We start from the raw sequence: 26827 nt of genomic DNA on the forward strand, positions 1-26827 counted from the left end.
CTAGCCACAGCAGTCAGACAAGAAAAAGAAATGTCTTTTTAGACATCCAAATTGGAAGGAAAGAAGTAAAACTGTCACAATTTGCAGATAACATGGTACTATATATATATATAAAGCCCTAAAGTCTCTACCCAAAAAACATTAGAACTAGTAATGAATTCAGTAAAGTTTCAGGATACAAGATTAATATACAGAAATCTTTCACTTTTCTATGCACTAATAGTGACCTATCAGAAAAAGAAAGCCAAAAAAATAATCCCATATAAAATTGCATCTTTAATTTCTCTTTCTGATCTTTCATTGTTAATGTATAGGAATGCAAGAGATTTCTATGTATTAATTTTGTATCCTGTGACTGAGCTAAATTCGTTGATTAGCTCTAGTAGTGTTCTGGTGGCATCTTTAGGATTTTCTATATATAGTATCATGTCTTCTGCAAACAGTGACAGTTTTATTTATTCTTTGCCATTTTGGATTCCTTTTATTTCTTTTTCTTCTCTGATTGCCGTGGCTAGGACTTCCAAAATTATATTGAATAACAGTGACAAGAGTGAGCACCCTTGTCTTGTCTTGTTCCTGATTTCAGAGGAAATGCTTTCAGTTTTTCACCATTGAGAATAATGTTTGCTGTGGGTTTGTCATATATGGCCTTTATTATGTTGAGTAAGTTCCCTCTATGCCCACTTTCTGGAGAGTTTTTGTCATAAATAGGTGTTGAATTTTGTCAAAACCTTCCTCTGCATCTCTTGAGATGATCATATGGTTTTTATTCTTCAATTTTTTAATATGGTGTATCACATTGATTGATTTGCGTACACTGAAGAATCCTTGCGTCCCTGGGACAAATCCCACTTGATCATGGTGTATGATCCTTTTAATGTGTTGTTGGATTTGGTTTGCTAGTATTTTGAGGGTTTTTGCGTCTGTGTTCATCAGTGATATTGGCCTGTAATTTTCTATTTTTGTGATATCTTTGTCTGGTTTTGGTATCAGGGTGATGGTGGCCTCGTAAAATGAGTTTGGGAGTGTTCCTCCCTCTGCAATTTTTTGGAAAAGTTTGAGAAGGATAGGTGTTAGTTCTTCTCTAAATATTTGGTAGAATTCTCCTGTGAAGCCATCTGGTCCTGGAGTTTTGTTTGTTGAAAGATTTTTAATCACAGTTTCAATTTCATTACTTATGAGTTATCTGTGCATAATTCAAAAAGGCGCATGCACACCAATGTTCATTGCGGCACTATTTACAGTAGTCAGGACATGGAAGCAACCTAAATGTCCAACGACAGATGAATGGATAAAGAAGATGTGACACATATATACAATGGAATATTACTCAGCCATAAAAAGGAACGAAATTGGGTCATTTGTGGAGACATGGATGGACCTAGAGACTGTCATACAGAGTGAAGTCAGAAAGAGAAAAACAAATATCGTATATTAATGCATATATGTGGAATCTGAAAAACTTGGTATAGTCGCTCTTATTTACAAAGCAGAAATAGAGACACAGATGTAGAGAACAAACGTATGGATACCAAGGGGGAAAGGAGGAGGTGGGATGAGTTGGGAGATTGGATTGACATATATACACTACTGATACTATGTATAAAATAGATAACTAACGAGAACCTACTGTATAGCACAGGGAACTTCACTCAGTGCTCTGTGGTGACCTAACTGATAAGGAAATCCAAAAAAGAAGGGATATATGTATATGCATAGCTGATTCACTTTGCTGTACAGTAGAAACTAACACAACATTGTAAAGCAACTATACTCCAATAAAAATTAAAAAATAAATAAATAAAATTACATCAAAAAGAATAAAATATCTAAGAATAAACTTAACCAAGGTGAAAGACCTATACTCTGAAAAATATAAAACACTGATGAAGGAAATTGAAGAGGATACAAAGAAATGCAAGGATACCCTGTGTTCTTGGATTATAAGAATTAATATTGTTTAAATGTCCATACTACCCAAAGCAACCTACAGATCTAGTGCAGTCCCTGTCAAAATACCTATGACATTTCTAAAAAAATTAATTTTTTAAATTTATTTATTGGCTGCACTGGGTCTTCATTGCTGCATGCGGGCTTTCTCTAGTTGCAGCGAGTGGCAGCTACTCTTTGTTGTGCGCAGGCTTCTCACTGCGGTGGCTTCTCTTGTTGCAGAGCACAGGCTCTAGGCACGCGGGCTTCAGTAGTTGTGACACACGAGCTCAGTAGTTGTGGCTCGTGGGCTCTAGAGCACAGGCTCAGTGGTTGTGGCGCACGGGCTTAGTTGCTCCACGGCATGTGGGATCTTCCTGGACCAGGGCTCGAACCCGTTTCCCCTGCGTTGGCAGGCAGATTCCTAACCACTGCACCACCAGGGAAGTCCCACCCACAACATTTTTCACAGAACTAGAACAAATAATTCTAAAATTTATTTGGAACCACAAAAGACCCCAAATTGCCAAAGCAATCTTGAGAAAAAAGCAAAGCTGGAGGTGTCGTGCTCCAAGACTTCAGACTATACTGCAAAGCTGCAGTAATCAAAACAGTGTGATACTGGCACAAAAACAGATGTATGGATAAGTGGAACAGAATAGAGAATCCAGAAATAAACCCACACAACTACAGTCAATTAATCCACGACAAAGGAGACAAGAATATACAGTGGAGGAAAGACAGTCTACTCAGTAAGTGGTGCTGTGAAAAATGGCCGGCTACATGTAAAAGAATGAGATTAAAACATTTCCTCCTCATACCATATACAAAAATAAACTGAAAATGGATTAAAGACATAAATGTAAGACCCGAAACCATAAAACTTCTAGCAGAGAACATAGGTAGAACAGAACACTTTTTGACATAAATCTGAACAATGTTATTTTGGATCTGTCTCCTAAGGCAAAGAAATAAAAGCAAAAATTAAAAAACGGGACCTAATTAAACTTCAAAGCTTTTCCACAGCAAAGGAAACCATCAACAAAAATAAGTACAGACTTTCTTTTTTTTGACTCTCACCTTCACATAGGCTTGCCCCTCTAGACATGAGTTCTGTGAAAGCAGGGACCAGGTCTACTTGTTTGCTGCTTTATCTCCACCACCTAGCACAGTGCTTGGAACATAGTATATACTCAGTAAATATTAGTTGGCTCAACCACCTAATGTCTCTGAGTAGTCCTCTGCAGTTTATAAAGCACTTTTGTGTTCTTTATCTCCTTTATCTCTGTGTACATTATGCTGGGGAAGTAGTGGTATCCTTGTGGTTCTCAAGAGGAAAGTGGCCTTCAAATAATTAAATAATTTGCCCAGTTATTAAGTGGGAACATTAACCTAGGTCTTCTAACTCCAAACTTTCGGCCTTCTGTACCTAACACCAACCATAGTGTTTTTCATATCTACCTCACTTTATCAGGTCCCTTGGGGAGAAGATATTTAGATGCTCATTTATTTAGATGCATAATTGCTCAGATATTTACAGTTTTTCCAGAAGAGATATTCACCTGATAAGAGGTTCTCAAAGATCTTCCTGACCTCTAAATATTTATTCAAACTGATACTTGGGACCTGAATTATACAGGTTTCTTTCAGGAACATTAGGAGATAAGTTAATATTTTTAAGGGACCATATTTATGTTATACACATTCTGTTTTCACTGCTGGCTCTTACGGATCTTCGCTCTATGGAGAAAGTAACGTTTGGCTTCTGAGAAGCTACTCATGACTGTTATACGGAGGGAATTAATACAGACAAATGATTTATATGCTAACCTGCTGTGGGCATTATTCATATTTTAAAGTAATGCTTGATTAGTAAAAATTTTAATTGTATAACAAACCGCATACATGATACAATAAGTATCAGAAAGCAATAGGGATATTGCCATTTGCAACAACTTGGATGGACCTAGAGAATATTACACTTAGTGAAGTGAGTCAGACAGAGAAAGACAAATACTGTATGATATCACTCATATGTGAGATTCTAAAAAAATAATACAAATGAATCTACATACAAATCAGAAACAGACTCACAGACATAGAAAACAAGCTTATGGTTACCAAAGGGGAGAGAGGAGGGGAGAGGGACAAATTAGGAGTATGGGATTAACAGATATAAACTACTATATATAAAATGGATAAACAAAATGGATTTACTGTATAGCATGGGAAATTATATTCAGTATCTTGTAATAACCTATAATGGAATATAATCAGAAAAAAATAACTGAATCACTATGCTATGCACCTGAAACTAACACAGTATTTTAAATCAACTATACTTCAATTTAAAAGAAAGAAAACAATGGGGAAAAAAGTGCTCATCACATGTTTTTATAATGTGCTTTTTAAAAAACAAGTTTATTTGAAGTACCTAAATGTGCTCTTCTTTTGTAGTTTATGAACAAGTTAAAGAGAAACCTCAGCAGTTATTTATTGCTGAAGAATCCAGCTGACATATTTGGAAAATAATTTGAAAAGCTAGTGGATTGTGTACACGCTGTGCCAGAAGCCTTGAGCTCCCTTTTGCGTTGTATAATTTATATGTTGTCCCAGCATGAGGTTATTTTCATGATTTTGCTTTTAAAGTATGCATATTAAAGTGAAATGTACTGATATAAATATAGACATGACCTATAAAGATTTCTTCCTTTTCCCAGAATTTAACATTTTCAAGACCTCTTTATTCCCCAAACCACCCTGTTATAGACAAGTGACAGAAGTTTTCTGTGCTAGAGCTATGTTAATGTGTATTGTGTATGTGTGGACGTGTTAGAATAGCTATTACAACGTTTTTATAATAAAGTATTACACTTTCCATTGATACTTTGAGAAGTAAATGTATTTACTAAGAGCTTGACCAAAAGCATAATTGAGTGTAAGTTCAGAAGCATTAACATGGTTCTATTTTTATGCAAAGAAAATTTAAAAATTATCTTGTGAGTATATGGCCTGAGTTGTTCTGGTAGAGTTAGTCTGAGATATCTGTAGTCTTGTCTTTTGCAAATGCTCTGCACATGTTTCACAGGTATCTTTAGCTTAGTGAAACAGATTTCCCCAGTAAACTTAAGTGATCTGTTCAAGCCCAAAGTAAACTTGTTAATTAGTAAACAAATGTGTAGTTATTCTCTACCTTTGGTTTTTTCAGCATAACCTCAGCATCAGGGACCAGGAACCTATGGCAGATAATCTGGTGCTGCTCTTGACCAGCTAAAAGTACTGCAAACTGATCTTATTTAGAAACCGCATCTATCCAGTCTTTAAGAAACAACATCAGCGCATAGAAGAGAGAAAAAAAGCAAATCCTAAGACTATGTTGTAACAAGTGCAGGAATGCAAATTTCTTCTCACATTTCTGAACCTGTCTCCTAAGTTTTTCTTGCTCCACAGTCTTTTTTTTTTTTTTCTTAACATCTGAACTCACAGTTACTGTACCAAGATTTTAATAATCCTTACTCCCTAATAAGTAACCAGAAATGTTACCCATATTTTCCAGCATACATTAGTTTATCATTTAGTTATTCATATTTGTTACTCATCTAGTAAACATTAATTTATTATTTAGTTTATTAGTTTATGTGTCCATCCTTCGGAGACCAGTGTAGTGTTATTTAAAAACATAGTTTCTGAAGTGCCTAGATTCAAATCCCAGCTTATCTGCTTAATAGTGTTGCGTTCTTAGAGAATTTTACCTAACCTTTCTGAGCCTAAATTTCTTCATTTATAAATGTTCTGGAAGGAATTCAGTGATGTGGTATATATAAAATGCTTAGCATTGTACTTGGCGTGTGCTACGCAGTTAATAAATAGCAGCTACTTTTATCATTACTGTATAGTTGGATTCCCCTATTTAGCATGGAAGAGACATTTATGTCATATATAGCCTCACGTTACAGTAAAGTAATAGACTTGACATGCATATTTATTAGCAAATTTTTATAATTCCCAGCCTAGCCAAAGGTGCAGTAAAATGGGTGCACAAATGTGCTGATGGAGATAAAAATTGCATAATACAACTTTTTGGTAGAGCAATTACGCACTACAGTTGACCTTGAACAACGTGGGAGTTAGGGACACTGACCCCCCTGCTCAGTCGAAAATCCATGTATAACTTTTGACTCCCCCAAAACTTAACTACTAATAGCCTACTGTTGACTGGAAGCTTTACCAGTAACATAAACAGTCGATTAACACATATTTTGTACATTATATGTATTGTTACTGTATTCTTGTAATACAGTAAGCTAGAGAAAAGAAAATGTTATTTAAAAAATCATAAAGAAGAGAAATACATTTACAGTACTGTACTGTATTTATCAATAGCCTAAGTTTACATCATCTGTTTACAAGATGAATTGTCTGTAGTACCTACATCAATATTATATGATACAAAACTCCGTTGATACTATATGTATTACTAACACTAGACATTAAAAATGAAAAGATAATGTGAAAGAAATTCATATTTACAGGTATGACAATTCATGCATTGTGATAACAAAGAAGCAGCCATGTGATTGCCTTATGGTAGCCTAGTGTAATCAATACGGTTGCTTCACAGTAGCCTAGCCAATACACTAATGAATGAATTGTTATAAAATTTTTATGGCATTAAAATTTTTAATGATATTATAGTCATATTCATAATACAGTATTGGAACATTGTTAATTTTTTTTTAAAAACATCCTACCTGTGATGATAGGCTGATACACAGTTTCTCCAATTACAGGAGAGACAGAGAGGGAGAGGGAGAGGGGCATACTATATAGTAATGTAATTCTTTAAAAGCAAAGTTATAAAACAGAAAACTAACAGATTATTAATTTTATATTAAATATCACTCACCTTATGCCTGTGTAAGAATAGATTAGTATCTACCTATATTTTATGCATTCATGACAACCCTAACTTTTTCTTAATTTTTTCGATATTTCTTGGCTACAGGGTTCACCTGTGAGTTTTTTCATATTGTTGCAAATCTCAAAAAGTTTTTCCTATATATTTATTGGAAGAAATCTGCATATAAGTGGACCTGCTCACTTATAACACATGTTATTCAAGGGTGAAGTGTATATATCAATACCCATAAAAATACTCTTTGAGTCTGTAATTCATCCCCTTTCTTGAAATCTCCTCTTAAGAAAGACTCAGAGATTCAGACCAAAATTTACAGCCACTAGCATTTGATAATAGTGGGTGGGACTTAATTGTGGAGTATGGGGAGGGAAACTTAAATCCCCGACAACAGAGAATGGTTGAATAACACATGGCATTTTCACATGATTCATACTCTTACTATTACAAAGTATTTGATAATATGGGAAACTGCTCACAACATACTATTAAGAAAAAGAAAGTTACGAAAGTATTATGTGAAATACTCAAATTTTGTACACTAAGAAATACATCCCTCTCTCTACTTCCCCAGAAATAAGACTGGAAGGATATATCTCAAAAAATCAAAAGTGTTTATCTCCAGGTGGTTGGATTTCAGTTCGGTTTTATTTTTGTACACATCAGTGTTTTTCAAATTGTGTACAATAAACAAGTTGGCATACTTCATATGAAAAGCAATGGAGGGAAGATTGGGTGTCTAGGTATCTGTTGTTTATCAGTAGTGACTTTATTGAGAAAAGCTTTGGAAAACTGAAAGTTGCTTGGATTCAGAAACTCATCTCCTAAACTGATGTAACTTAGTTGGTTTGGACCAGAAGGTGGCCAAATGTGGGTCACAGGAGGAGTTGGACAGATTCTGAGTATTCATGAGTACTTTGGTTTTAATGTGGCAGATAAATAAGAGCTCAAAAGGGGATAGGTGATGTTTAATAAGAAGGAGAGGAAGCTTGCTGCAGAAACAAAACCAGAGTGAAATTTAATTAGACTTGCAAAGACGGTTGTTAAGCAAGGGCCTTGGATCATTTAAATTTTATTTATTTTTCCAAAATATTTCTGATGGCCTGAGGAGACCAATGTGCATTTCCAGCAGAAGGTTCATGGAAGAATAAATATTTTGTGACTGTAGACAAAATACTTAAGAGTATTTGGCTTTTTCAGATAACTTGTATTTTAAAGTAATTTTAAAATAACAAGAATAGAATTATAATTTTTTGCAACTTTTTTCTAGGACCCAGTTTATGGAAAAGGAAAACTTGGAGAAATCCAGGGACTTATTCTGGGAATGTTGGATACCTTTAGCTATGAACAGGTAAGCTACTTTCTATTTCTAAGCCCATTCTAAGGTGGAAAGAAGCTACTCTTTTTTCTTTGCACCTATACTTTTTCTTTAAAAATTACCATCTGTTTAGTGGAAGTTTGATAGATTGAAGTGTATGGCTTTTTAATTTTTAAATTTCTCTTGACCTTAATTAATATATATTTTATATACACATACACATATATTCTGGAATGTGGAAATGCATCAAGTTTGGATTCATTTTATTCTTTTGATTCATTGGCAGTGGGACATATATTTTTTTTCCAAATGAAAAATGTAAGATACTTTCTTGGAAAGTAATGGAATGCAAAGATATAACTCATTGAAAAGGAAACATGAGTATAGAAAAATTGCAAAATAAATTAGTGTTCTTTTAAACATTCTGAAACAGATAATTGCCACTAACCAAAAATGGTCATTAGTCTTCCCTTAACCCAAAACTGCCTATAGCTTTAATTCTCAGTAAGAGCCAGCTTGGTATACAGAATTTTTTCTTCATGTACTTCAAAGGGACTCATGAAGCCACCTAGGAAAAGTGCCACTTAGGCATGTTAGATACACTGTCTACATTTTTGGTAGAAGAAAAAGAAAAATTTGGGTGGTAGAGCTTTTCTTAGGATGTTGTAAGAACTGCAGTTTTGCTAAGTAAGCATAGCCCAAGGAAGCTGATCCCCCTTCAGGCACAGACTCCCTGGCGGCAGAAGGAAAGCTGAATGCAAGACAGAAATTTTTTGTGAACTTTGGAAGAGGAGGAAAAGATGGGGTTGATTGGAAAGAATTAAAACAGACCATTAGAACTGAAAGTTCTGCATTATAGATAAAGTTAAAGGACCAGGCTGTGTAGCAAGGAGGATGAGCAGTATATCTTCCCCTTTGGGACTGACAGAAAAGAACCCAGCTGCACATTGAAGTAAGTAAACAATAGTTTATAAACACAGAGAGCCTTAAAATGACTTAATGTGATAGCTGTGAAATAACCTTATGTGACTTAATGACAGATGTCACAGTCTTGAGTAGATTCAAATGGCTTGTAAGTGCTGTTCAGGAAACAGTGATCTCTCTGCCCAAGGGAGATGAAAACTGAGTAATGGCCATTAGCTTTTCCAGTGAAAGGTTACTGTGAAATATCGCCATGGAGGCAGTTTCTATTTAAAACGCAGGGATTTTTTTTTTTATTATTTGTTACAACACAACTTTGAGCCATTCAGAGAGAACTCATCATATAAATGTAATAAATAAGTAGATTTGGGTTTATCTAGTCATCTGAAAGCCATCAGTACTGAATTAATCCACAGAATGGCAGAGCACACATTTCTCAATAGTAACTAGTGACAGCCTTTTAATAATTATTTTGAGAATCTTGATGTATGCACTTATCAGTACCCTGCACATTAAAGTTAACCACTTAAGTTGGGGGTGTTTTGATGTTTATTTGATCAGTTTTATGCCTTTATAGTGTATTCGAATTCAATTGTGGTTGAAAATGAAACAAGTGGTATTTTCCACTCATCTCCTCTGTCTCTTTCACTTTATGAACAATTTTTTGTTGGCTTATTTTTTATTTTGGTCTTTCATAGACCCTGCTGGAAACAACGACTAGCCTTCTAAACCAAGATCTCCATTGGTCATTGTGTAACCTGAGAGCTTCAGTCACCAGAGGACTGAATCCCAAGCAGGATTACTGCTCTATTTGTTTGCAGCAGTACAAGAGACGCCAAGAAATGGCTGATGAAATTATCGTCTTTAGGTAAGAAAGGGAAGGAAATGTGACACATATGGTGTGTGTGCGTGTATGGTATTGCCAGGCAGAAATACATGTGGACACACAGCCCCAGTCAATCGTTCTGCCAGTGACCAAAACAAGGCAAAGTTCCTGCCCTTATAGACCTTACATTCTGCGTGGGAGTCAGGAGGAAAGCGTGTTAGGGTGGTCAGGCGGTAAATAAATACAGAGTAATAAGAGCTATGGAGAGAAATAAAACACAGGGTAAGGGGATGGAAAGAAGAAGCGTTCAGGGTGAGAGTGCTATTTTAAGACACTGTAATGAGGAAAAATATGTCTAAGGAAGTGACATTTGAGCAGAATGAGAGAGGTAGGAGTGAAGGTTCAGAATATATTTTAAGGGAAGTGTTAACTTTCTGATGTATTAGATGTGAAGTGAGAGGGAAAAACATCTTCGGCCTGAGCTACTGGATGAATGTGGTACCATCCTCTAAGACGAGAAGGAACAGGCGTGAGGAGCTGGGGAAATCAAGAGTCTTGTCTTGGAGATGTTAGGTTTGAGATGCCCTTTTAAACATTCAAGTAGGAATGTCAGGTAGACAGTTATTCTAGTCAGAGACATGTCCTGGAAATATAAATTTAGAAATCATCAGCATGTAAATGATATTTAAAGCCACAGTACAAAGAGAAAGGAAGTTTAGTGCAGAAATGGAAGGTTTGATCTCAGGAGGAGACAGCTCATCCAGAATATATGGATAGAGGCAAATAAGATGGACTCTGGAGCCAGACTTTAAATCTTGAGTTCAAATCCTGACTCTGCCACTTACTAGCTATGAGACTTTGACAAGTTATTTCATCTCTTTACGTCTTAGTTTCTTCATCTGTAAATTGGGATACCTACTTGATAGGGTTTTGTGAAGATTAAATGAGATAATTTACATAAGACACTTGTAACCATGCTGACATATAGTAAGCACTATATAAGTGTTAGCTTCTATTATTACAGATACAGGAAGATTGGTAGATTTGGTGGTTGGAAGAGGAAGTAGTTTTCATCACACAAACAGCCCATTCATTCAACAAGTATTTATTGAGCACCTACTATATGTCAGGTACTGTTCAAGGGGTTAGGGTACCACATGAACAAAACAAAGGTTCTGCTCTCACGGAGTTTACACTCTAGTAAAAGAGGCAAACAGACAAATAAAATGCCAGATAGTGACTAACACGGAAAAAAATAAAACATGTTAAGTGAGATATATAGTGTTTGTGGGGGAAGATATTTTATGAAGTGTGGTCAGGGAAAGCAACACTGTTAAGGTGATTATAGACAGACAATTTAAAAATTAATTAATAAAAAGGTAATAATTACCATGAATAAAATAAAACATGGTATAGAGGAGAGAGAACGTTGGGAGCTACTAATATATAAAGAGTTATTAGGGAAGTTTAAGTAACATTTGAGTAGAGACCTAAAGGAAGTGGCCATGCAATATCAGGGGGAGAGTGCCCCAGACAGAGGATCAACAAGTGCAGAAACCATGATGCAGGTGCTAGGCATACTTGATGGGTAGTGAAGGGAGCAGGCTAGTGTTGCCTGAGCAGAGTGAAGGGAAAGTATAAGAGATGACTTCAGCGGCTAAATCATGTAGGAACTGGGTCATTATAAAGAGTTAAACTTTTGCTCTGAGATGAAAAGCCATTGGATGTTTTTGAGGATAGCGTTGACCTGAGCTGACCTCTGTCTTAAGGATCACTTTGACTGCCGTGGTGAGAATGGACTGTAGAAAGCCAAGGGTGAAAATAGAATGACCAGTTAAGCTATTGCAGTAATCCAAGTGAGAGATGGCCCAAGATGATTGTAATGAAGTAAGCAGTGGTGGGATTCTGGATATATTCTGAAGGTATAGCTAATAAGATCTATTTATAGTTTGTATATGAGGTGTGAAAGAAAGAATAGTTTTTGGCTTGAGAAACTAGAAGAGTGTAGTTGCCATTATTTAGATGTGGAAGGTTGGATGAGAGCATGCAGTGGGGGTGGAGTGGGGTGGAAATCAAGAATTTGGAGCATGTTAAATTTAAGATGCCTATTAAACATCCATAGTAGAGGTCTTGAGACAGGTAGATGCAGTTGAGGAGAGAAGTCTGGGCTGAAGGTATAAATGTGGCAGTCACCAGGATGGAGGTGGTATTTTAAAGCTATGGAACTGGAAGTAATCACTAAAGGAGCAAGGATGGCTGTAGAAAGAAGAGTATAGAAGAGAAAGACTACAGAAGAGAAAGGATGGATGGATAGATGGATATATATATATATATATATATATATATATATATATATATATATATATATATATATATCTCCATATATATATATATATATGTGGGGGAGGATAGAGAAAAGGAAGATTATAAAGACTATCAAAGAGAAAAGGATTGATGTCTGAGGTGGTCCAAGATTTCAGGTTGGAGAAATGAGGAGAAATCAGTGAAGATGACTTAGAATTATAGTCAACACTCATTTCTGGAAGGCTTATTTGGGAACTTAGTGTATTCAGTAGGGAATTTCTTCATAGGAATAATGTTAGAATTTACCGTAACACTGACATTTTTGTAAATGCTTATTAATCAAATCATGACTCCTGAATTTGATGAGGCAGACCACTCATGTTATTACCAAATTACTTATATAATTATGATTTTCCCCAATTGACTTTTTTTCAAACTGTCTAAAAATGTTTCATAGTTTGAGAAATGAACAGAAGTTCAACTCATCCCCTGGTGGTTTGTAATCAGAGAACTGTGATGCTGTTCGTGCTCATAACTTAAGTGTGCAAATACGTGAGTCTGGATTTTAAAAAAGAGAGGACAGCAACAAGTAAATCCCCTTCCTTGTTTCTTAGCCTATACCCCATCAGTGCATTTCAGCTTATTGGAAATATTTATCACTTTTAAGTACACTCTAACACAACTTAGGTTTATGATTTTATGATAATGAAAAGTGTCAATTGGTTGCCTTCATTTTGCAGCTGTGGCCATTTGTATCACTCATTCTGTCTGCAAAGCAAGGAGTGCACTGTAGAAATTGAGGGGCAAACAAGATGGACGTGCTACAAATGCAGCTCAATTAACAAAGTAGGAAAGTTGAGTGAAAATTCATCTGAAGTTAAAAAGGGAAGAATAACCCCATCACAGGTAAGACTTGTTTTCATGGCAAGATGCAGATGGTCTTTTCTTTTCTATTTTTTTTTTTTTTTTTTTTTCAGATGGTCTTTTCTTAACAGTGTCTTTTAGGCCTGGCCTCACTTTTTTTCAGGTCCTATAGGCCTCAGCAAATTTACTTAATTTGCTGTTTCCTGGTCCTTCCTCTATGCCACCCTATCCTGTAGTTGACCTTAACGTCACATAGTGAAAAGTTGGACCTGTTGCTTTTTTCTCTTTGTTTTATCAGCTTTCAGTGTTAAGTCAAAATCAGACCCAGGGGAAAAAACCCTGACCTAGCTTCTCCCAGGTAACAGTTCAGAATTTCTACACTCCAGTGATAGGCATTAGTTTATATATTCATCCAATAGATAATGGAACTGTGTGCCAGGCACTGTGCTAAGTGCTGGGGATACAATTATAGACAGGACATTTGTCTTGTAGAGTTTATGACCAATGAAATTATAAACAGATTTTCAGAAAGTGTTCTTAAGTTCTTTCTGACACTGAATAGTTGGTGTCTTTTCCATCATCAGTTCTGACACCAATTCTGTCAGTTCTTTGGATACCAACTGGATGTCCAGTAATGCAATTAAATTCTGACACTAACCACCAGGAATTAGCGTCAGACTCCACAGGTTTAAAGGTTCATTCCCATAAGACTGTCCTCACTTCAGACACCAGTTACAAATGGGGTGCCCAGATTACATGCTCTTCTATCTGACTTACAAATTTAGGGGTCCCCATGACCCATTCCCCCAGGTTTGATAATTCACCAGAACAACTCATAGAACTTAGGAACATACTTTACGTTTACCCATTTATTATAAAGGATGCAACTCAGGAATAGCCATATGAAAGAAGTGCATAGGGCAAGGCATGGGGGGAAGAGGGTGCCCGAAGCTTCAGTGCCCTCTCTTGGCATACCATCTTCCCAGTATATCAGTGTGCTCACCAATTCAGAAGGTCCTTGAACCTCAACATTTAGGGTTTTTTATTGGAAGTTTCATTACATAGCCATGATTGATTAAATCACTGGCTGTTGGTGATTAGACTCAATATCTAGCCCCTCTTTCCTCCCCATACATGGGATTGGGGGAAGGACAGGGAGGGGAGAACTGAACGTTCTAACCCTCTAGTCATGGCTTGATCTTTCTGGTGACCAGCTGCCATCCTGAAACTATCTGGGGGTCCCCAGGTACCAGTCATCTCATTAGCATTCAAAAGGCACTCTTTTCACTCAGGAGAGTCCAAGAGTTTTAGGAACTACGAGACAGGAACCAGGGACAAAGACCAAATAATATCTTTTATTATACCACAAGTACTTACAGATGAACTGTGCTGTAAGAGCAGATAATGAGTAGACCTAATCTAGACATGAGAGGTCATGGAAGACTTCCTCAAAATGCCATGTTAGCTGCCTCTGAAGGAAAAAAAGAAGATAAAGTTTAAGTGCAAGGGTAGGCAGGAAGAGGAGTATTCCAGTCAGGGAAGAATATATACAATAAACAAAGCATCTCTGCTGGAACTAGGCATTGAGTATGATTGGATCTAGAGGCTGAAAGAATGGTATTAAATGAAATTAGTAGGTAAACAGGGACCATATTAATTATTTTTATGTTTGTGGTAAAGAAACAGGAAGACATTGAAGGGCTTTAAAGAAGGAATGATATCATATGATCAAAATAGTATTTTTTTTTTCAGAATAGTACTTTTAAAAGAACTGCAGTGCAGAAAATGAATTGAAAGGGAAACAAGAATAGATGTAGGGAGACCAAGAATATTGAAATAATTTTGAGGAAAGGAATGGTAACTTGTACTAGGATGGTGGAAGCTGGGACGGAGAAAAGAGCACATATTTGAGATGTGTTTGAGATGAGTACAGAAACCAAAATAATTAATATGGTCCCTGCCTACCTCACTAACTTCATCTCATACCACTGTCTTTCACCTTCTAGATTCAGTTATGCTCAAGTTCTAGTTCTATACTCTTTTCTGATTTACAGCAGAGATCCTATATTTGAGAGGTAGAATTATCAGGACTCGGTGATAAATAAATTGGTTGGTGGGGCAGACAAGACAGGGAGGAGTCAAAGATAACACCCAGATTTCTTGTTTAAACACAAATGGATGGTGGTACCAGTTACTGAGATGGAAAACAATGAACAAAGAACATATTTGGGAATAAGACAGAGAATTCATTGTTGGAGTTAGAGCTGTCTGCAGGACATACAGATGAACGTAAAGATGTTCAATATGTTTCTGGATTGAAAATTTTATTAGTCATCCAGAATGCTTCCTTGTTTGCATTTAGGAAAGGAAAAACAGGCCCTGTGAGTTCTAGAATCTTTCCAAGCTGAATTCAAATGCAGATGGGGGAATCTTATTTATGCAGATACTTAAGGCTTTACATCTTGGGGCACTTCAGTGTTTTTTCTGTTTCAGTTACATCCTGTTGATAAATAACTTGTGATTACATATGTATTATTGCCTGGATATTACCAATTAGATGTTTTTCTTTCTTCCTAGATAGTCCTCAGGGGCTAAAATAGACTTTTTTCCTTTTTTAAAAAACACAATTATATATGCAATTATGTATTTTAATACATAATTTATAAACAGTAAAATTCACTTTCTGCAAGTTTTGGCAACCACCTTTACAATCAAGACATAGAGCAGTATCATCACCTCCCTCAAAAGTCCCCCATAGCTCTTTGTAGTCAGCTTTTTCCTCCACCTTCCAATCCCTGGCAACCACTGATCCATTTGGAGTTAATTTTTAATAGCATGTGAAATAAAGATTGAGGTTCTTTCTTTTGCATGTGGCTATCCATTGAATTGCCTTTGTACCTTAGTCAAAAATCAATTGACCATGTATATGTGGGTCTATTTCTAGACTTTCTATTCTGTTCCATTGATCTATGTATCTATCCTTGCTCCAATACTGTGTCTTTATAGTAAATCTGGATATCAGGTAGTGAGTCCTCAAAGTTTGTTCTTCTTTCTAACATTTGGCTATTCTACTTTTCCATATAAATTTAAAAATCGGCCTGTCAATTTCTACAAAAAAAAAATCATGCTTGGATTTTATTGGGATTGTGTTGAATATATAGATCAACTGGGGAGAGTTGACATCTTAGTGATATTGAGTCCAATCCATTAACATGGTATAGCTCCAACTTTATTTAAATCTTCTTTGATTCATTTCATCAGTGTTTTATAGTTTTTGGCATATAAATCTTGTGGTAGTTTTGTAAGATTCATTTCTAAGTATTTGATGACTTTTGATGCTATTATGTATTTTACTGTTTTATATTTCTTTCTTTTTTTTTAATTTGGCTGCGTCAGGTCTTAGTTGTGGCACACGGGATCGCCATTGCGGCATGCGGGATCTTTCGTTGCAGTGTGTGGGCTCTTTGTTGTGGCACACGGGCTCCAGAGTGTGCAGGCTCAGTAGTTGTGGCGCTCAGACTCTCTAGTTGTGGTGCATGGGCTCTAGAGCACGTGGGCTCAGTAGTTGCGGTGCGCAGGCTTAGTTGCCCCACGGCATGTGGGATCTTAGTTCCCTGACCAGGGATCGAACCCATGTCCCCTGTATTGGAAGGCAGATTCTTAACCATTGGACCACGAGGGAAGTCCCTGTTTTATATTTCAATTTCTAATTGTTCATTCCTAGAATATAAAAATACAATTTATTTTTGCATGTTGATCTTGTATCTAGTGACCAGTGACCTTACTAGGCTTACTTATTAGTACCAGTACTTTTTTGTAGATTCTTTGGTATTTTATACATAGGCAATCATATCAAATGCAAATAATGCCTGTTTTATTTCTTCCTTTCCAATTTTGTACGTTTTATTTCTTTTTCTCGCCTTGTTGCATTGGCCTCCAGTACAGCGTTGAATAAGAATGGTAAGAATAGACATCCTTGTCTTGGTACTGATCATAGGGAGAAAGTATTCAGTTTTTCATTATTAAGTATAATGTTAACTGTAGGCTTTTTGTGTGTAATCTTTATATCATGTTTAGGAGGTTTCCTTTTATTCCATGTTTTGTTGAGGATTTTTTCCATGAAAGGGTGTTGAATTTTGAAGACATTTATACTACATTGGTTGCCATGTTCCCACATCCCCACACCTCACACAAGAAAGACAGTAATCTGTTTCATTGACTTTCTTCCTGCCTGCTCTCAGAGCATCGAGAAAAGGGAAATTATTTTGAAATTGGATCTATATGTCAAAGACAGCTTTATTTCTGAGGCTATCCCATTCTGCAGGGCAGAAGAGATGACTCAACCTGTTCATTCTTTAGGAAAACCCAAGTGAGATTACTGATCAGATCCTCTTGAAAATCTCTGTTTGATGCTTCCTGATTAATGAAGCAAAATAGAATGAGAACTATCTCAGATTTCTTAAATTTTCCTCTAGCTGTCTGTCTCCTTGTTTTTCTAGCTAAGATATTGTAAAAAGATCTAGTGGGTTGGTAATGCAAGGAAAGAGAAAATGAAATTTATCAAATACATGCTTTAGATGTGTTTATGCTAATCTTCACAACAAGTTTAGCTGAAGGAACTGTATGTAGCTCAGAGAGGGAGGGCCAGTATTTGAATTCAAGTTTTTAGAACCGTCATCACCCTCAGTTTTCCTGCCTACAGTCTGTTCTATTTTTAGCATTCTGGCTTTATTGAAACCTGGCAAAGCTGATTTTTAAAATATATCTATACTATGTTCGCTGTGCTAACTTAAGATTTCTTACCATGTATGAGCCATTCACATTTTTAATTGTAAGAGAATTTAAAATGAAAATACTAATTCTATATATGATGGTTTTTATCAAACTTAATTTCATGAAAGTTCTACTTTGCTCTTTTAATTTCCTTTGAAAATCTATCACCCTTGATTATTAAGTTCCTAACCAGTGCATGGAGAGAAGCAGAGGTATGTGTCCCAGTGACTTCAAAATCAAGCTGAGGTTGCCAGTCAACTTCCACCTGTTGCTTCTTCCTACCCTCAGTAGATACTGAATACATTTGAAGCTTTTCACTGCCCTTGTAATGTGATCCTTCTGTCAAATAGCTTTTTTATTTATTTATTTATTTATTTATTTATTTTTGGCTGTGTTGGGTCTTTGTTTCTGTGCGAGGGCTTTCTCTAGTTGTGGCAAGCGGGGGCCACTCTTCATCGTGGTGCGCGGGCCTCTCACTATCGCAGTCTCTCCCGTTGCGGAGCACAGGCTCCAGACGCGCAGGCTCAGTAGTTGTGGCTCACAGGCCTAGTTGCTCCGCGGCATGTGGGATCTTCCCAGACCAGGGCTCGAACCCGTGTCCCCTGCATTGGCAGGCAGATTCTCAACCACTGCGCCACCAGGGAAGCCCCTAAATAGCTTTTTATTTCATCCTTTTCCAGGACTTGAGATGATTGACTTTTACTTCTTCAGTTACTGACTCTGACTCAACAGGATGCAACAGTTACCCTCAAAACTGTGGTTTGGTGGATAAAGTCTTTCTTCTTGCCTCTGTTAATCTCATTTCTGTTTTTCACAACTGGTGAAAAACAAAAATGTGGCACATCAATTGCCTCCCAACAGGTCTGCACAGACATGATTGAAGTTATTCCCCCAGAAAGCCTGCTTTCCTTTGGAATAAGCATTTTATTCTTTGAAAGCAAATGAAAATAAATAACTCAAATTTCTTTCTTTCTTTCCTTATCTCCACTCCCCTGCCACCTCAGGTTTACAGTAGCTCAATCTGAAATATAGGTCCAAAGAGTAGACCTTGAAAGTCTAATTATCTGTTTTGCTTTTGCTGTATATTACTCACAGATAAAATACATTTGAGAAACTAATTTCAACTGAAGTTCTCATCATGCTATTATATTTTCTCAACAAATGTTATTCCAATAGAATAGAATAGAATAGGAGTAATTTTATCTTTGATTATTCTTTTATTAAATTTATAGTAGCAAATAACTATCTTAATTGGCACTGATTAGCATTAGAAGAAATTAACTTGCTATTCATTTTAAAAATAATAATTCTTGGTCAACAGCAACTTGATATAAATTCAAAGAAGTATAATTGAAGATTTACTAGATTTTAGTTTTAACATTAGTATATTATTAACAGGGTTTAGAGTTCTTGAGAGATAGTAATAAGCTAACATAACACATTATTATGTGCCAGAAACATTCCACTTGTTATTCCTTTTAACACTTCAAAAACCAAGAGCATTTGGAGACTCATTAGAACGTCTTATTATGTATTGCTCGATATCTTTTCAGAATTAGATATATCATCACTTATCAGTAAAGAGCCAGGTACATTAGTCCAGTATCAGAATTTTTTGTTTTTTCAGTAAGAGGTAAATATCTGAAGAAGAAGGGGATTGGAAGTAAACATATAGCTGCCTACTCATCCTTTAATAATCACAAAAGGAGAGAATTAAAAGAAATAAGCTGATATTTTCCCTGGTACTTGGAGTTGGTTTTATTTCTTGGTTTTTAGAATTGTCTAAGAAAATGTTTTGTCTTTGGGATAAATTTACAAATAAAGTCAGATGGAAGTATTTACAACTTCGAAGAAATTATTCAGTAAATGACATTTATGCTTACTGGTCATAATTTTCTGTTAACCGTTAAGCATTGCTTAATGATTTTGGATTCCCACTATAAATTGGAGATATGTTTTACATGCCATTTAGTGAAATAGGAACACTGGTATTAACGCCCTGTTTTCATTTGTCCATTTTTAAAGAGTATTAGCTCCCTGTTATGAATATGTTAGATTCAAATTAAATGCTAAAAAATGAGATTTCCATTTTTGGTGATAGCAGCATTTCTCAAAAGAGTATCTTCTAAATTAAACTTACAAATTAAATGAAGATTAATATGTCTCAGAAGTGCAGAGAGGTGATAAATAATCCTAATATAAATGAATCTGAGGAGATTATTGCCCATTTTCCAATAATCTTGTTATTATACCCTAGTATTAAGTGATTCATTACTTCAGCCAATATATAATGTATGCCTGCTTTGGACCAAACACTATTCTTGGTACCAAGTATACACTGGTGAACAACAACAAAAAAATAGTTCCTAACATCATGTAGCTTACTATCTAGTAAGAGAGCTAGACAGTAATTAAGTAAACAAACTATCAAACACATAATTTCAAATTGTGATAGGTATGTGAGTGCTATGAGGGGAAAGAATAGAATGTTATAGGAAGAATAACGGAAGGGAAACCTACTTTTTATTGGGTGGTCAGGGAATATCTATCTGCAGAGATGAAAATAAGACGCTACCAGCCCTGGGAAGAACATTCCAAACAAAAGAGAACAGCAAAGCACAGAGGAACTGAGGAGGGAAATGACTTGTTCAAGGAGCTGAAAAAAGATCAGTCTGGAACATAGTGACTAAAGAGGAACATTGCAAGGAATGAGGTTTAAGAGGTAGGCAGGGCCAGATCCTCATTAGAATGTAAGACTCTGGTGAAGAGTTTAGTTTATATTCTTAAAGTAAGAATAAAAAGGATTTAAAACAAGGGAATTCATACCATCAATTGATTGTGGTTGTGGAAAATGGATACACAGCCACACCGTTATTACTGTCCAAGTCTTCACCTCTTTGCCAGACCAGCGTAACAATCAGATTCTTAAGATTCTATAAATTTGGTCACTTCACTTTGATCCAGAAAACGCTTGTGTCCAAGGGACTGAAGGAAGACAATAGTACCAAGAAAGTGTCTCCAGTCTCTATGTAGAACTAAAGCTTTGCTGGAAATATGGGCGAAGGGCATAAAAAAGTTTTGTTGTCCAATAAAATGTGAAAAAAGGTTGAGCTTCACCAGTGATCAAAGAAACACCAGTTAAAACAGCAATATGATGCCATTTTAAAAAACTTATTAAACTGGCAAATTTTTAAAAATACATATTAAACTGGCATACATTAAAAATACTAATGCAGGGACTTCCCTGGTGGCACAGTGGTTAAGAATCCACCTGCCAATGCAGGGGACACCGGTTCCAGCCCTCGTCCAGGAAGATCCCACATGCTGCGGAGCAGCTAAGCCGTTGTGACAACTACTGAGCCTATGGTCAACTAATCTATGACAAAGGAGGCAAGGATATACAATGGAGAAAAGACAGTCTCTTCAATAAGTGGTGCTGGGAAAACTGGACAGCTACATGTAAAAGAATGAAATTAGAACACTCCCTAACACCACACACAAAAATAAACTCAAAATGGATTAAAGACCTAAATGTAAGGCCAGACACTATAAAACTCTTAGGAGAAAACATGGGAAGAACACTCTTTGACATAAATCACAGCAAGATCTTTTTTGACCCACCTTCTAGAGTAATGGAAATAAAAACAAAAATAAACAAATGGGACCTAATGAAACTTAAAAGCTTTTGCACAGCAAAGGAAGCTATAGACAAGACTAAAAGACAACCCTCAGAATGGGAGAAAATATTTGCAAACGAATCAATGGGCAAAGGATTAATCTCCAAAATATAAAAACAGCTCATGCAGCTCAATATTAAAAAAAAAAAAAAACCCAGTCAAAAAATGGGCAGAAGACCTAAATAGACATTTCTCCAAAGAAGACATACAGATGGACAAGAGGCACATGAAAAGCTGCTCAACATCTCTAATTATTAGAGAAATGCAAATCAAAACTACAATGAGGTATCACCTCACACCAGTTAGAATGGGCATCATCAGAGAATCTACAAACAACAAATGCTGGAGAGGGTGTGGAGAAAAGGGAACCCTCTTGCACTGTTGGCAGGAATGTAAATTGATACAGCCCGTGTGGAGAACAGTATGGAGGTTCCTTAGAAAACTAAAAATAGAATTACCATATGACCCAGCAATCCCAGTACTGGGCATATAGCCACAGAAAACCATAATTCAAAAAGACACATGCACCCCAATGTTCATTGCAGCACTATTTACAATAGCCAGGTCATGGAAGCAACCTACATGCTCATCGACAGACAAATGTATAAAGAAGATGTGGTACATATATACAGTGGAATATTAGCCATAAAAAGGAACAAAGTTGGGTCATTTGTAGAGACGTGGATGGACCTAGAGACTGTCATAGAGTGAAGTAAGTCAAAAAGAGAAGAACAAATATCGTATATTAACACATATATGTGGAATCTAGAGAAATGGTACAAATGAACCGGTTTGCAAGACAGAAATAGAGACACAGATGTAGAAAACAAACGTATAGACACCAAGGGGGGAAATCGGGTGTGGGTCGTGGTGGGATGTATTGGGAGATTGGGATTGACATATATACACTAATATATATAAAATAGATAACTAATAAGAACGTGCTGTATAAAAAATAAATTTAAAGGAAAAAAAAAGAAAGGTATACCTACAGGGACTTCCATTTCACTAAGAGTCTTTTGGGGGAGAAATGGACAAAATATATAGAAGAATGGTTCTCAAGACATTGGACCTCAAGCCGTGAAAGAGAATAACCCTTGAGAGACAATAAACAAATGATGTACTAAAATACTGCTGGAGGAAAGTTTCCAAGCCACTGCACAGGGAGGGAGAACCAAGGCAGAGCTCATCAGTATCTCTGATTTTGGACAGAGCAGGGAGTCCAGGGAAAACAAGGGCTAGAATTCACAGGACAGAGTATTGGACAGGAGAGAGCCACACAGAGAGAGGGCTTCAGAGATCTGCAGAAGGCAACCTTGAGTTGAATACTGACCCACTCATGTTTGTGTGGAAATGACTCAAGGCCAGAAAAAGGAACACCCAAAAGTATTAGAGGTAGCAGTGCCCCAAATTCATATAGAGCCAGGAATACTGCAACCTGGAAAATGTCATAATTCACAGGGCAGCATTGAGAGTACTAAGTAAGGGTTCGACCTCAATATTGGGGGAAAAGTAAACCCTAGGCTAGCTGCTGTTTTGATCCCACGTAACAAAACTTAAAAGCAAAATCTAAAGAGATCAAATTATTTCTATGTATTTTAACAACATCCCAGAACAAAGTTCTGTATCCTGTAAGGATTACAGGAATATCTAACCGAACAAAGTAGAATTCACAGTGCCTGGCATTTGATCAAATATTACAAGGCATGCAACAAAGCAGGAAAATACAAGTCATAAAAAGGAGAAAAAAATCGATTACGTGACATTTTGGAACAGGCAAGTTATGGAGACAGTAAGAAGATCATTGGTTGCCAGGGGTGGTCGGGGGGAAGGATGAAGAAACAGAACAGAGTATTTTTTAGTGTGGTGAAAATATTCTGTATGATACTATTGATATAATGATGGATATATGTCATTATGCCTTTGTCCAAATCCATAGAATGTGCAATGCCAAGGGTCAACCCTAATGTAAACTGTGGCCTTTGGGTGATAATGATGTGTCAATGTAATGTGTCATCAGTTATAACAAATGCACCACTCTGGTGGGAGATGTTGATAATAGGGGAAGCTATACATCTGTGGAAGCATGGCACATATGTAGTATCTCTGTACCTTCCTCTCAATTTTGCTATGAACCTAAAACTGCTCTTAAAAAAATAGTCTTAAAAAAACAATCCCCTGCCTTCCCTTTGTGCTCTACAACCAAAAGAAAGAAACTCCTACTATGGAATGTATCTACTATGTATGTACAACTGTGCTATAGATTGGAATATTAGCTGAAGTTAATGGCAGAGAATGACAGTGTAAACTAATAAGAGCATTAGATAAATCTTATTAAGTAATGAGTATTCTCATGAAGAAAGAACATAGGATGTCACAAGGCTTGGGCTCTAGAACTGACCTCTGCCTTATTACATGAGCTTGAGAAAGTAATTAACTCTCCCCTCTCTCCCTCCGTCCCTTCCTTCTTTCCACCAGGATGAAAACATAAATCTTTTTTAGTGTCTCATCGAGGCATGGTGAAAACAGTATGTAGGTCTGTGCAGACCTACTAGAGAATGGACTTGAGGACACAGGGAGGGGGAAGGGTAAGCTGGGACAAAGTGAGAGAGTGGCATGGACATATACACACTACCAAATGTAAAGTAGATAACTAGTGGGAAGCAGCTGCATAGCACAGGGAGATCAGCTTGGTGCTTTGTGACCACCTAGAGGGGTGGGATAGGTAGGGTGGGAGGGAGGGAGACACAAGAGGGAAGAGATATGGGGATATATGTATATGTATAGCTGATTCACTTTGTTATAAAGCAGAAACTAACACACCATTGTAAAGCGATTATACTCCAATAAAGATGTTTAAATAAATAAATAAAATTTAAAAAGCAGCCATAAAAAAAGATCACTTTGACTAAATCCCAGATTTTTCACACTAGCACACAATGCCATTCATTTAATTTTTTTCAGTTTCTGTTTTCATGTCTTCTCACAAGTTAAAGAAAGGATATATTAAAATTAACTTATGAATTAAAAAAAAACAATCCATTGAAACAGACCCAGAAATGGCACATATGATAGGATTAGTAAATAAGAACATTAAAACAGTTATTATAATTATATTGCATATGTTCAAGAAGCTAGAGGAAAGATTGAACATAAGAGCCAACCAAACATCTAGAGATTAAACCTACAATGTATGAGATGAAGAACACACTAGATGGGATTAACGGCATAACGACATTGCAGAAGAAAGGATTAGTGAACTTGACTGTATAGCAGTAGAAACTATCCCAAATCAAACATACACTGAAAAGAAATGAATGACTATGAACTACAGAACAACTTCAACTAGCAAAATATACATGTAATTGGAGTTCTGGAAGAAGTAGGGGAAGGGATAGAACAGAAAAACTATTTGAAGAAACTTAATACAGAGTTCCAATTCCAATAAGGGCAGGGCAGCCTGTATTGGACGACCCTTCTGCCAGTAACAATTATATAGACAAAGTATTGTTTAGAGAGCAACCAGAAGCAGGCAGAAACTTTAGAGAACACAAACCTTGAAATAAGGGAAGCAAACTAGAGGAGCTCTACACTTAACGAGTTCTTTTTCCTTTATCGCACATTTCAGTTTGCCTTGGAGAACTGGAGGAAAAGAGCTTATAGTAGTATTCTTATTGGATGAAGAAACAGAGTTCAAGACTACCAAAGCAGTTGTAAATTGAGAGAGGCCATCTCAAGGAAGGAAGCCAGGGAGGAGGGAGCCCTAAATTCTTTTTACACATACACAACAATGCTTCAAGAAACTATGCAGAAAGTAGCATCAGGAGGACTAAAGCGCTGAGCAGAGATATCAGCAAGTGCATAGTGCTGAATTTGAGTGCAAGCCCTGCCAAATTTGAGGGAACGATAAACATCTCAGGTTTTGTATTGAAACTGCAGAAGGACCATGCCTTAGGACTAAGGGCCACCCTAAGACTAAGGGCAAAAGTAAAATAAATCCTTTCTAACAAAGCCAAAGGCCAAACTATTATAGGATCAGTAGGAAGAAGGAAAATATAACCTAAAATCAAGAGAAAAACATCAATAGAAGCAGATCTATGGATGACCTAGATATTAGAATTGGGAGTCAAGGACTTTAAAATAGAAATTATAAATAAATTAAAGGATTTAGAGGAAAAAGATCAGCAGAATGATTGGATACATAGGGAAATCTCAGCAGATAAATGGAAACTATAAAATAAAATAAAACCAAATGTAAATTCTAGAGTTAAAAAAATAAGATGAAAATTTCATTAGGTATTAACAGCATTTTTAACAGAGACAAATGTTATCTGTATATTTGGAGACAGTTCAATAGAAATAATCCTAATGGAAGCACAGAGACTAAAAGGGTTGAAAATAAGTGAAGAAAGCTCTCAGTAACCTGTGAAACGATATCAAGAAGTCCTAACGTATGTATCACTGGCGAGGAGAGAGAGAGGAAGTGGAGGGGGGGACTGAAAATTTCCCACATTTGGTGAAAAACATTAACCCATATTTCCAAAAACTCAGCAAACTGCTAGTGGGATAAGTACAAAGAAAACCACACTCAGACACATCTTGGTCAAACTGCCAAAACCAAAGATAAAGAGGAAATCTTAAAAGCAGCCAAAGATAAGACGATAGTAAGAATGATGACTGATTTCTCATAAAAAGGAGGTGGGGAGGAGAGGCCAAGTGACAATAAACGGCATCTTTAAAGTACTAAAGAACGGTAATACGGTGCTTATATTGTATGTTATATAACATTCCCAGTGGGGTCTAGCACAGCATCCCATAATCAAATGCTTACGTGGGATAAATAAAGACTATAAATAGCCTCACTTCAGGTCAGGTTTTGATGTCAGATAACTTTTGGTGCCAAAAGTTTTTAAAAAGTACTTTTGATTTCAGAGCTTTTTGGATTTTAGAATTATAATAAAAGGATTTGTGGATATATTTTACTTGTCAGGAGGAGAACTGGCAATATATATTTATAAATGTCTACACTCTTAGAAGTAGGGACTTAGAAGAATCTGTGCAATGAAAGTAACACATGAAGAGTGTATACCGAGTGTTACACAAGGATGTTTATGACAGCATTTTTTAAATAATTTAAAAAATTGAAAACAACCTAAATGTCCCAATAGTTTCCTAATACTTGGTTAAATTAGTTATGGTATATGTATACAATGAATGGACTGCTTTATAGCCATGAAAAAGCATGTTGTCAGAGAACATTGATATGGTGAAATAAACTCTCAATATGTTACATGAAAAGA

The 26827-nt window shown here is 36.3% G+C and overlaps 1 protein-coding gene across 6 annotated transcripts in view; it reads left to right on the forward strand.

The window, feature by feature from the left end:
- VPS8 (VPS8 subunit of CORVET complex) overlaps positions 1-26827 on the forward strand; it is a 277646-nt gene that overhangs the window by 186388 nt on the left and 64431 nt on the right. For all 6 annotated transcript variants that reach the window (XM_082461426.1, XM_082461424.1, XM_082461428.1 and 3 more), the window contains exons 42-44: positions 8115-8195; positions 9782-9951; positions 12954-13119. In XM_082461426.1, coding sequence (XP_082317552.1) covers positions 8115-8195; positions 9782-9951; positions 12954-13119 — 417 coding nt within the window. The remainder of the gene's footprint in view (positions 1-8114; positions 8196-9781; positions 9952-12953; positions 13120-26827) is intronic.

This window comes from Balaenoptera physalus (genome assembly GCF_965194825.1).
Source record: "Balaenoptera physalus genome assembly, chromosome: 4".
Classification (NCBI taxonomy): Eukaryota; Metazoa; Chordata; class Mammalia; order Artiodactyla; family Balaenopteridae; genus Balaenoptera; species Balaenoptera physalus.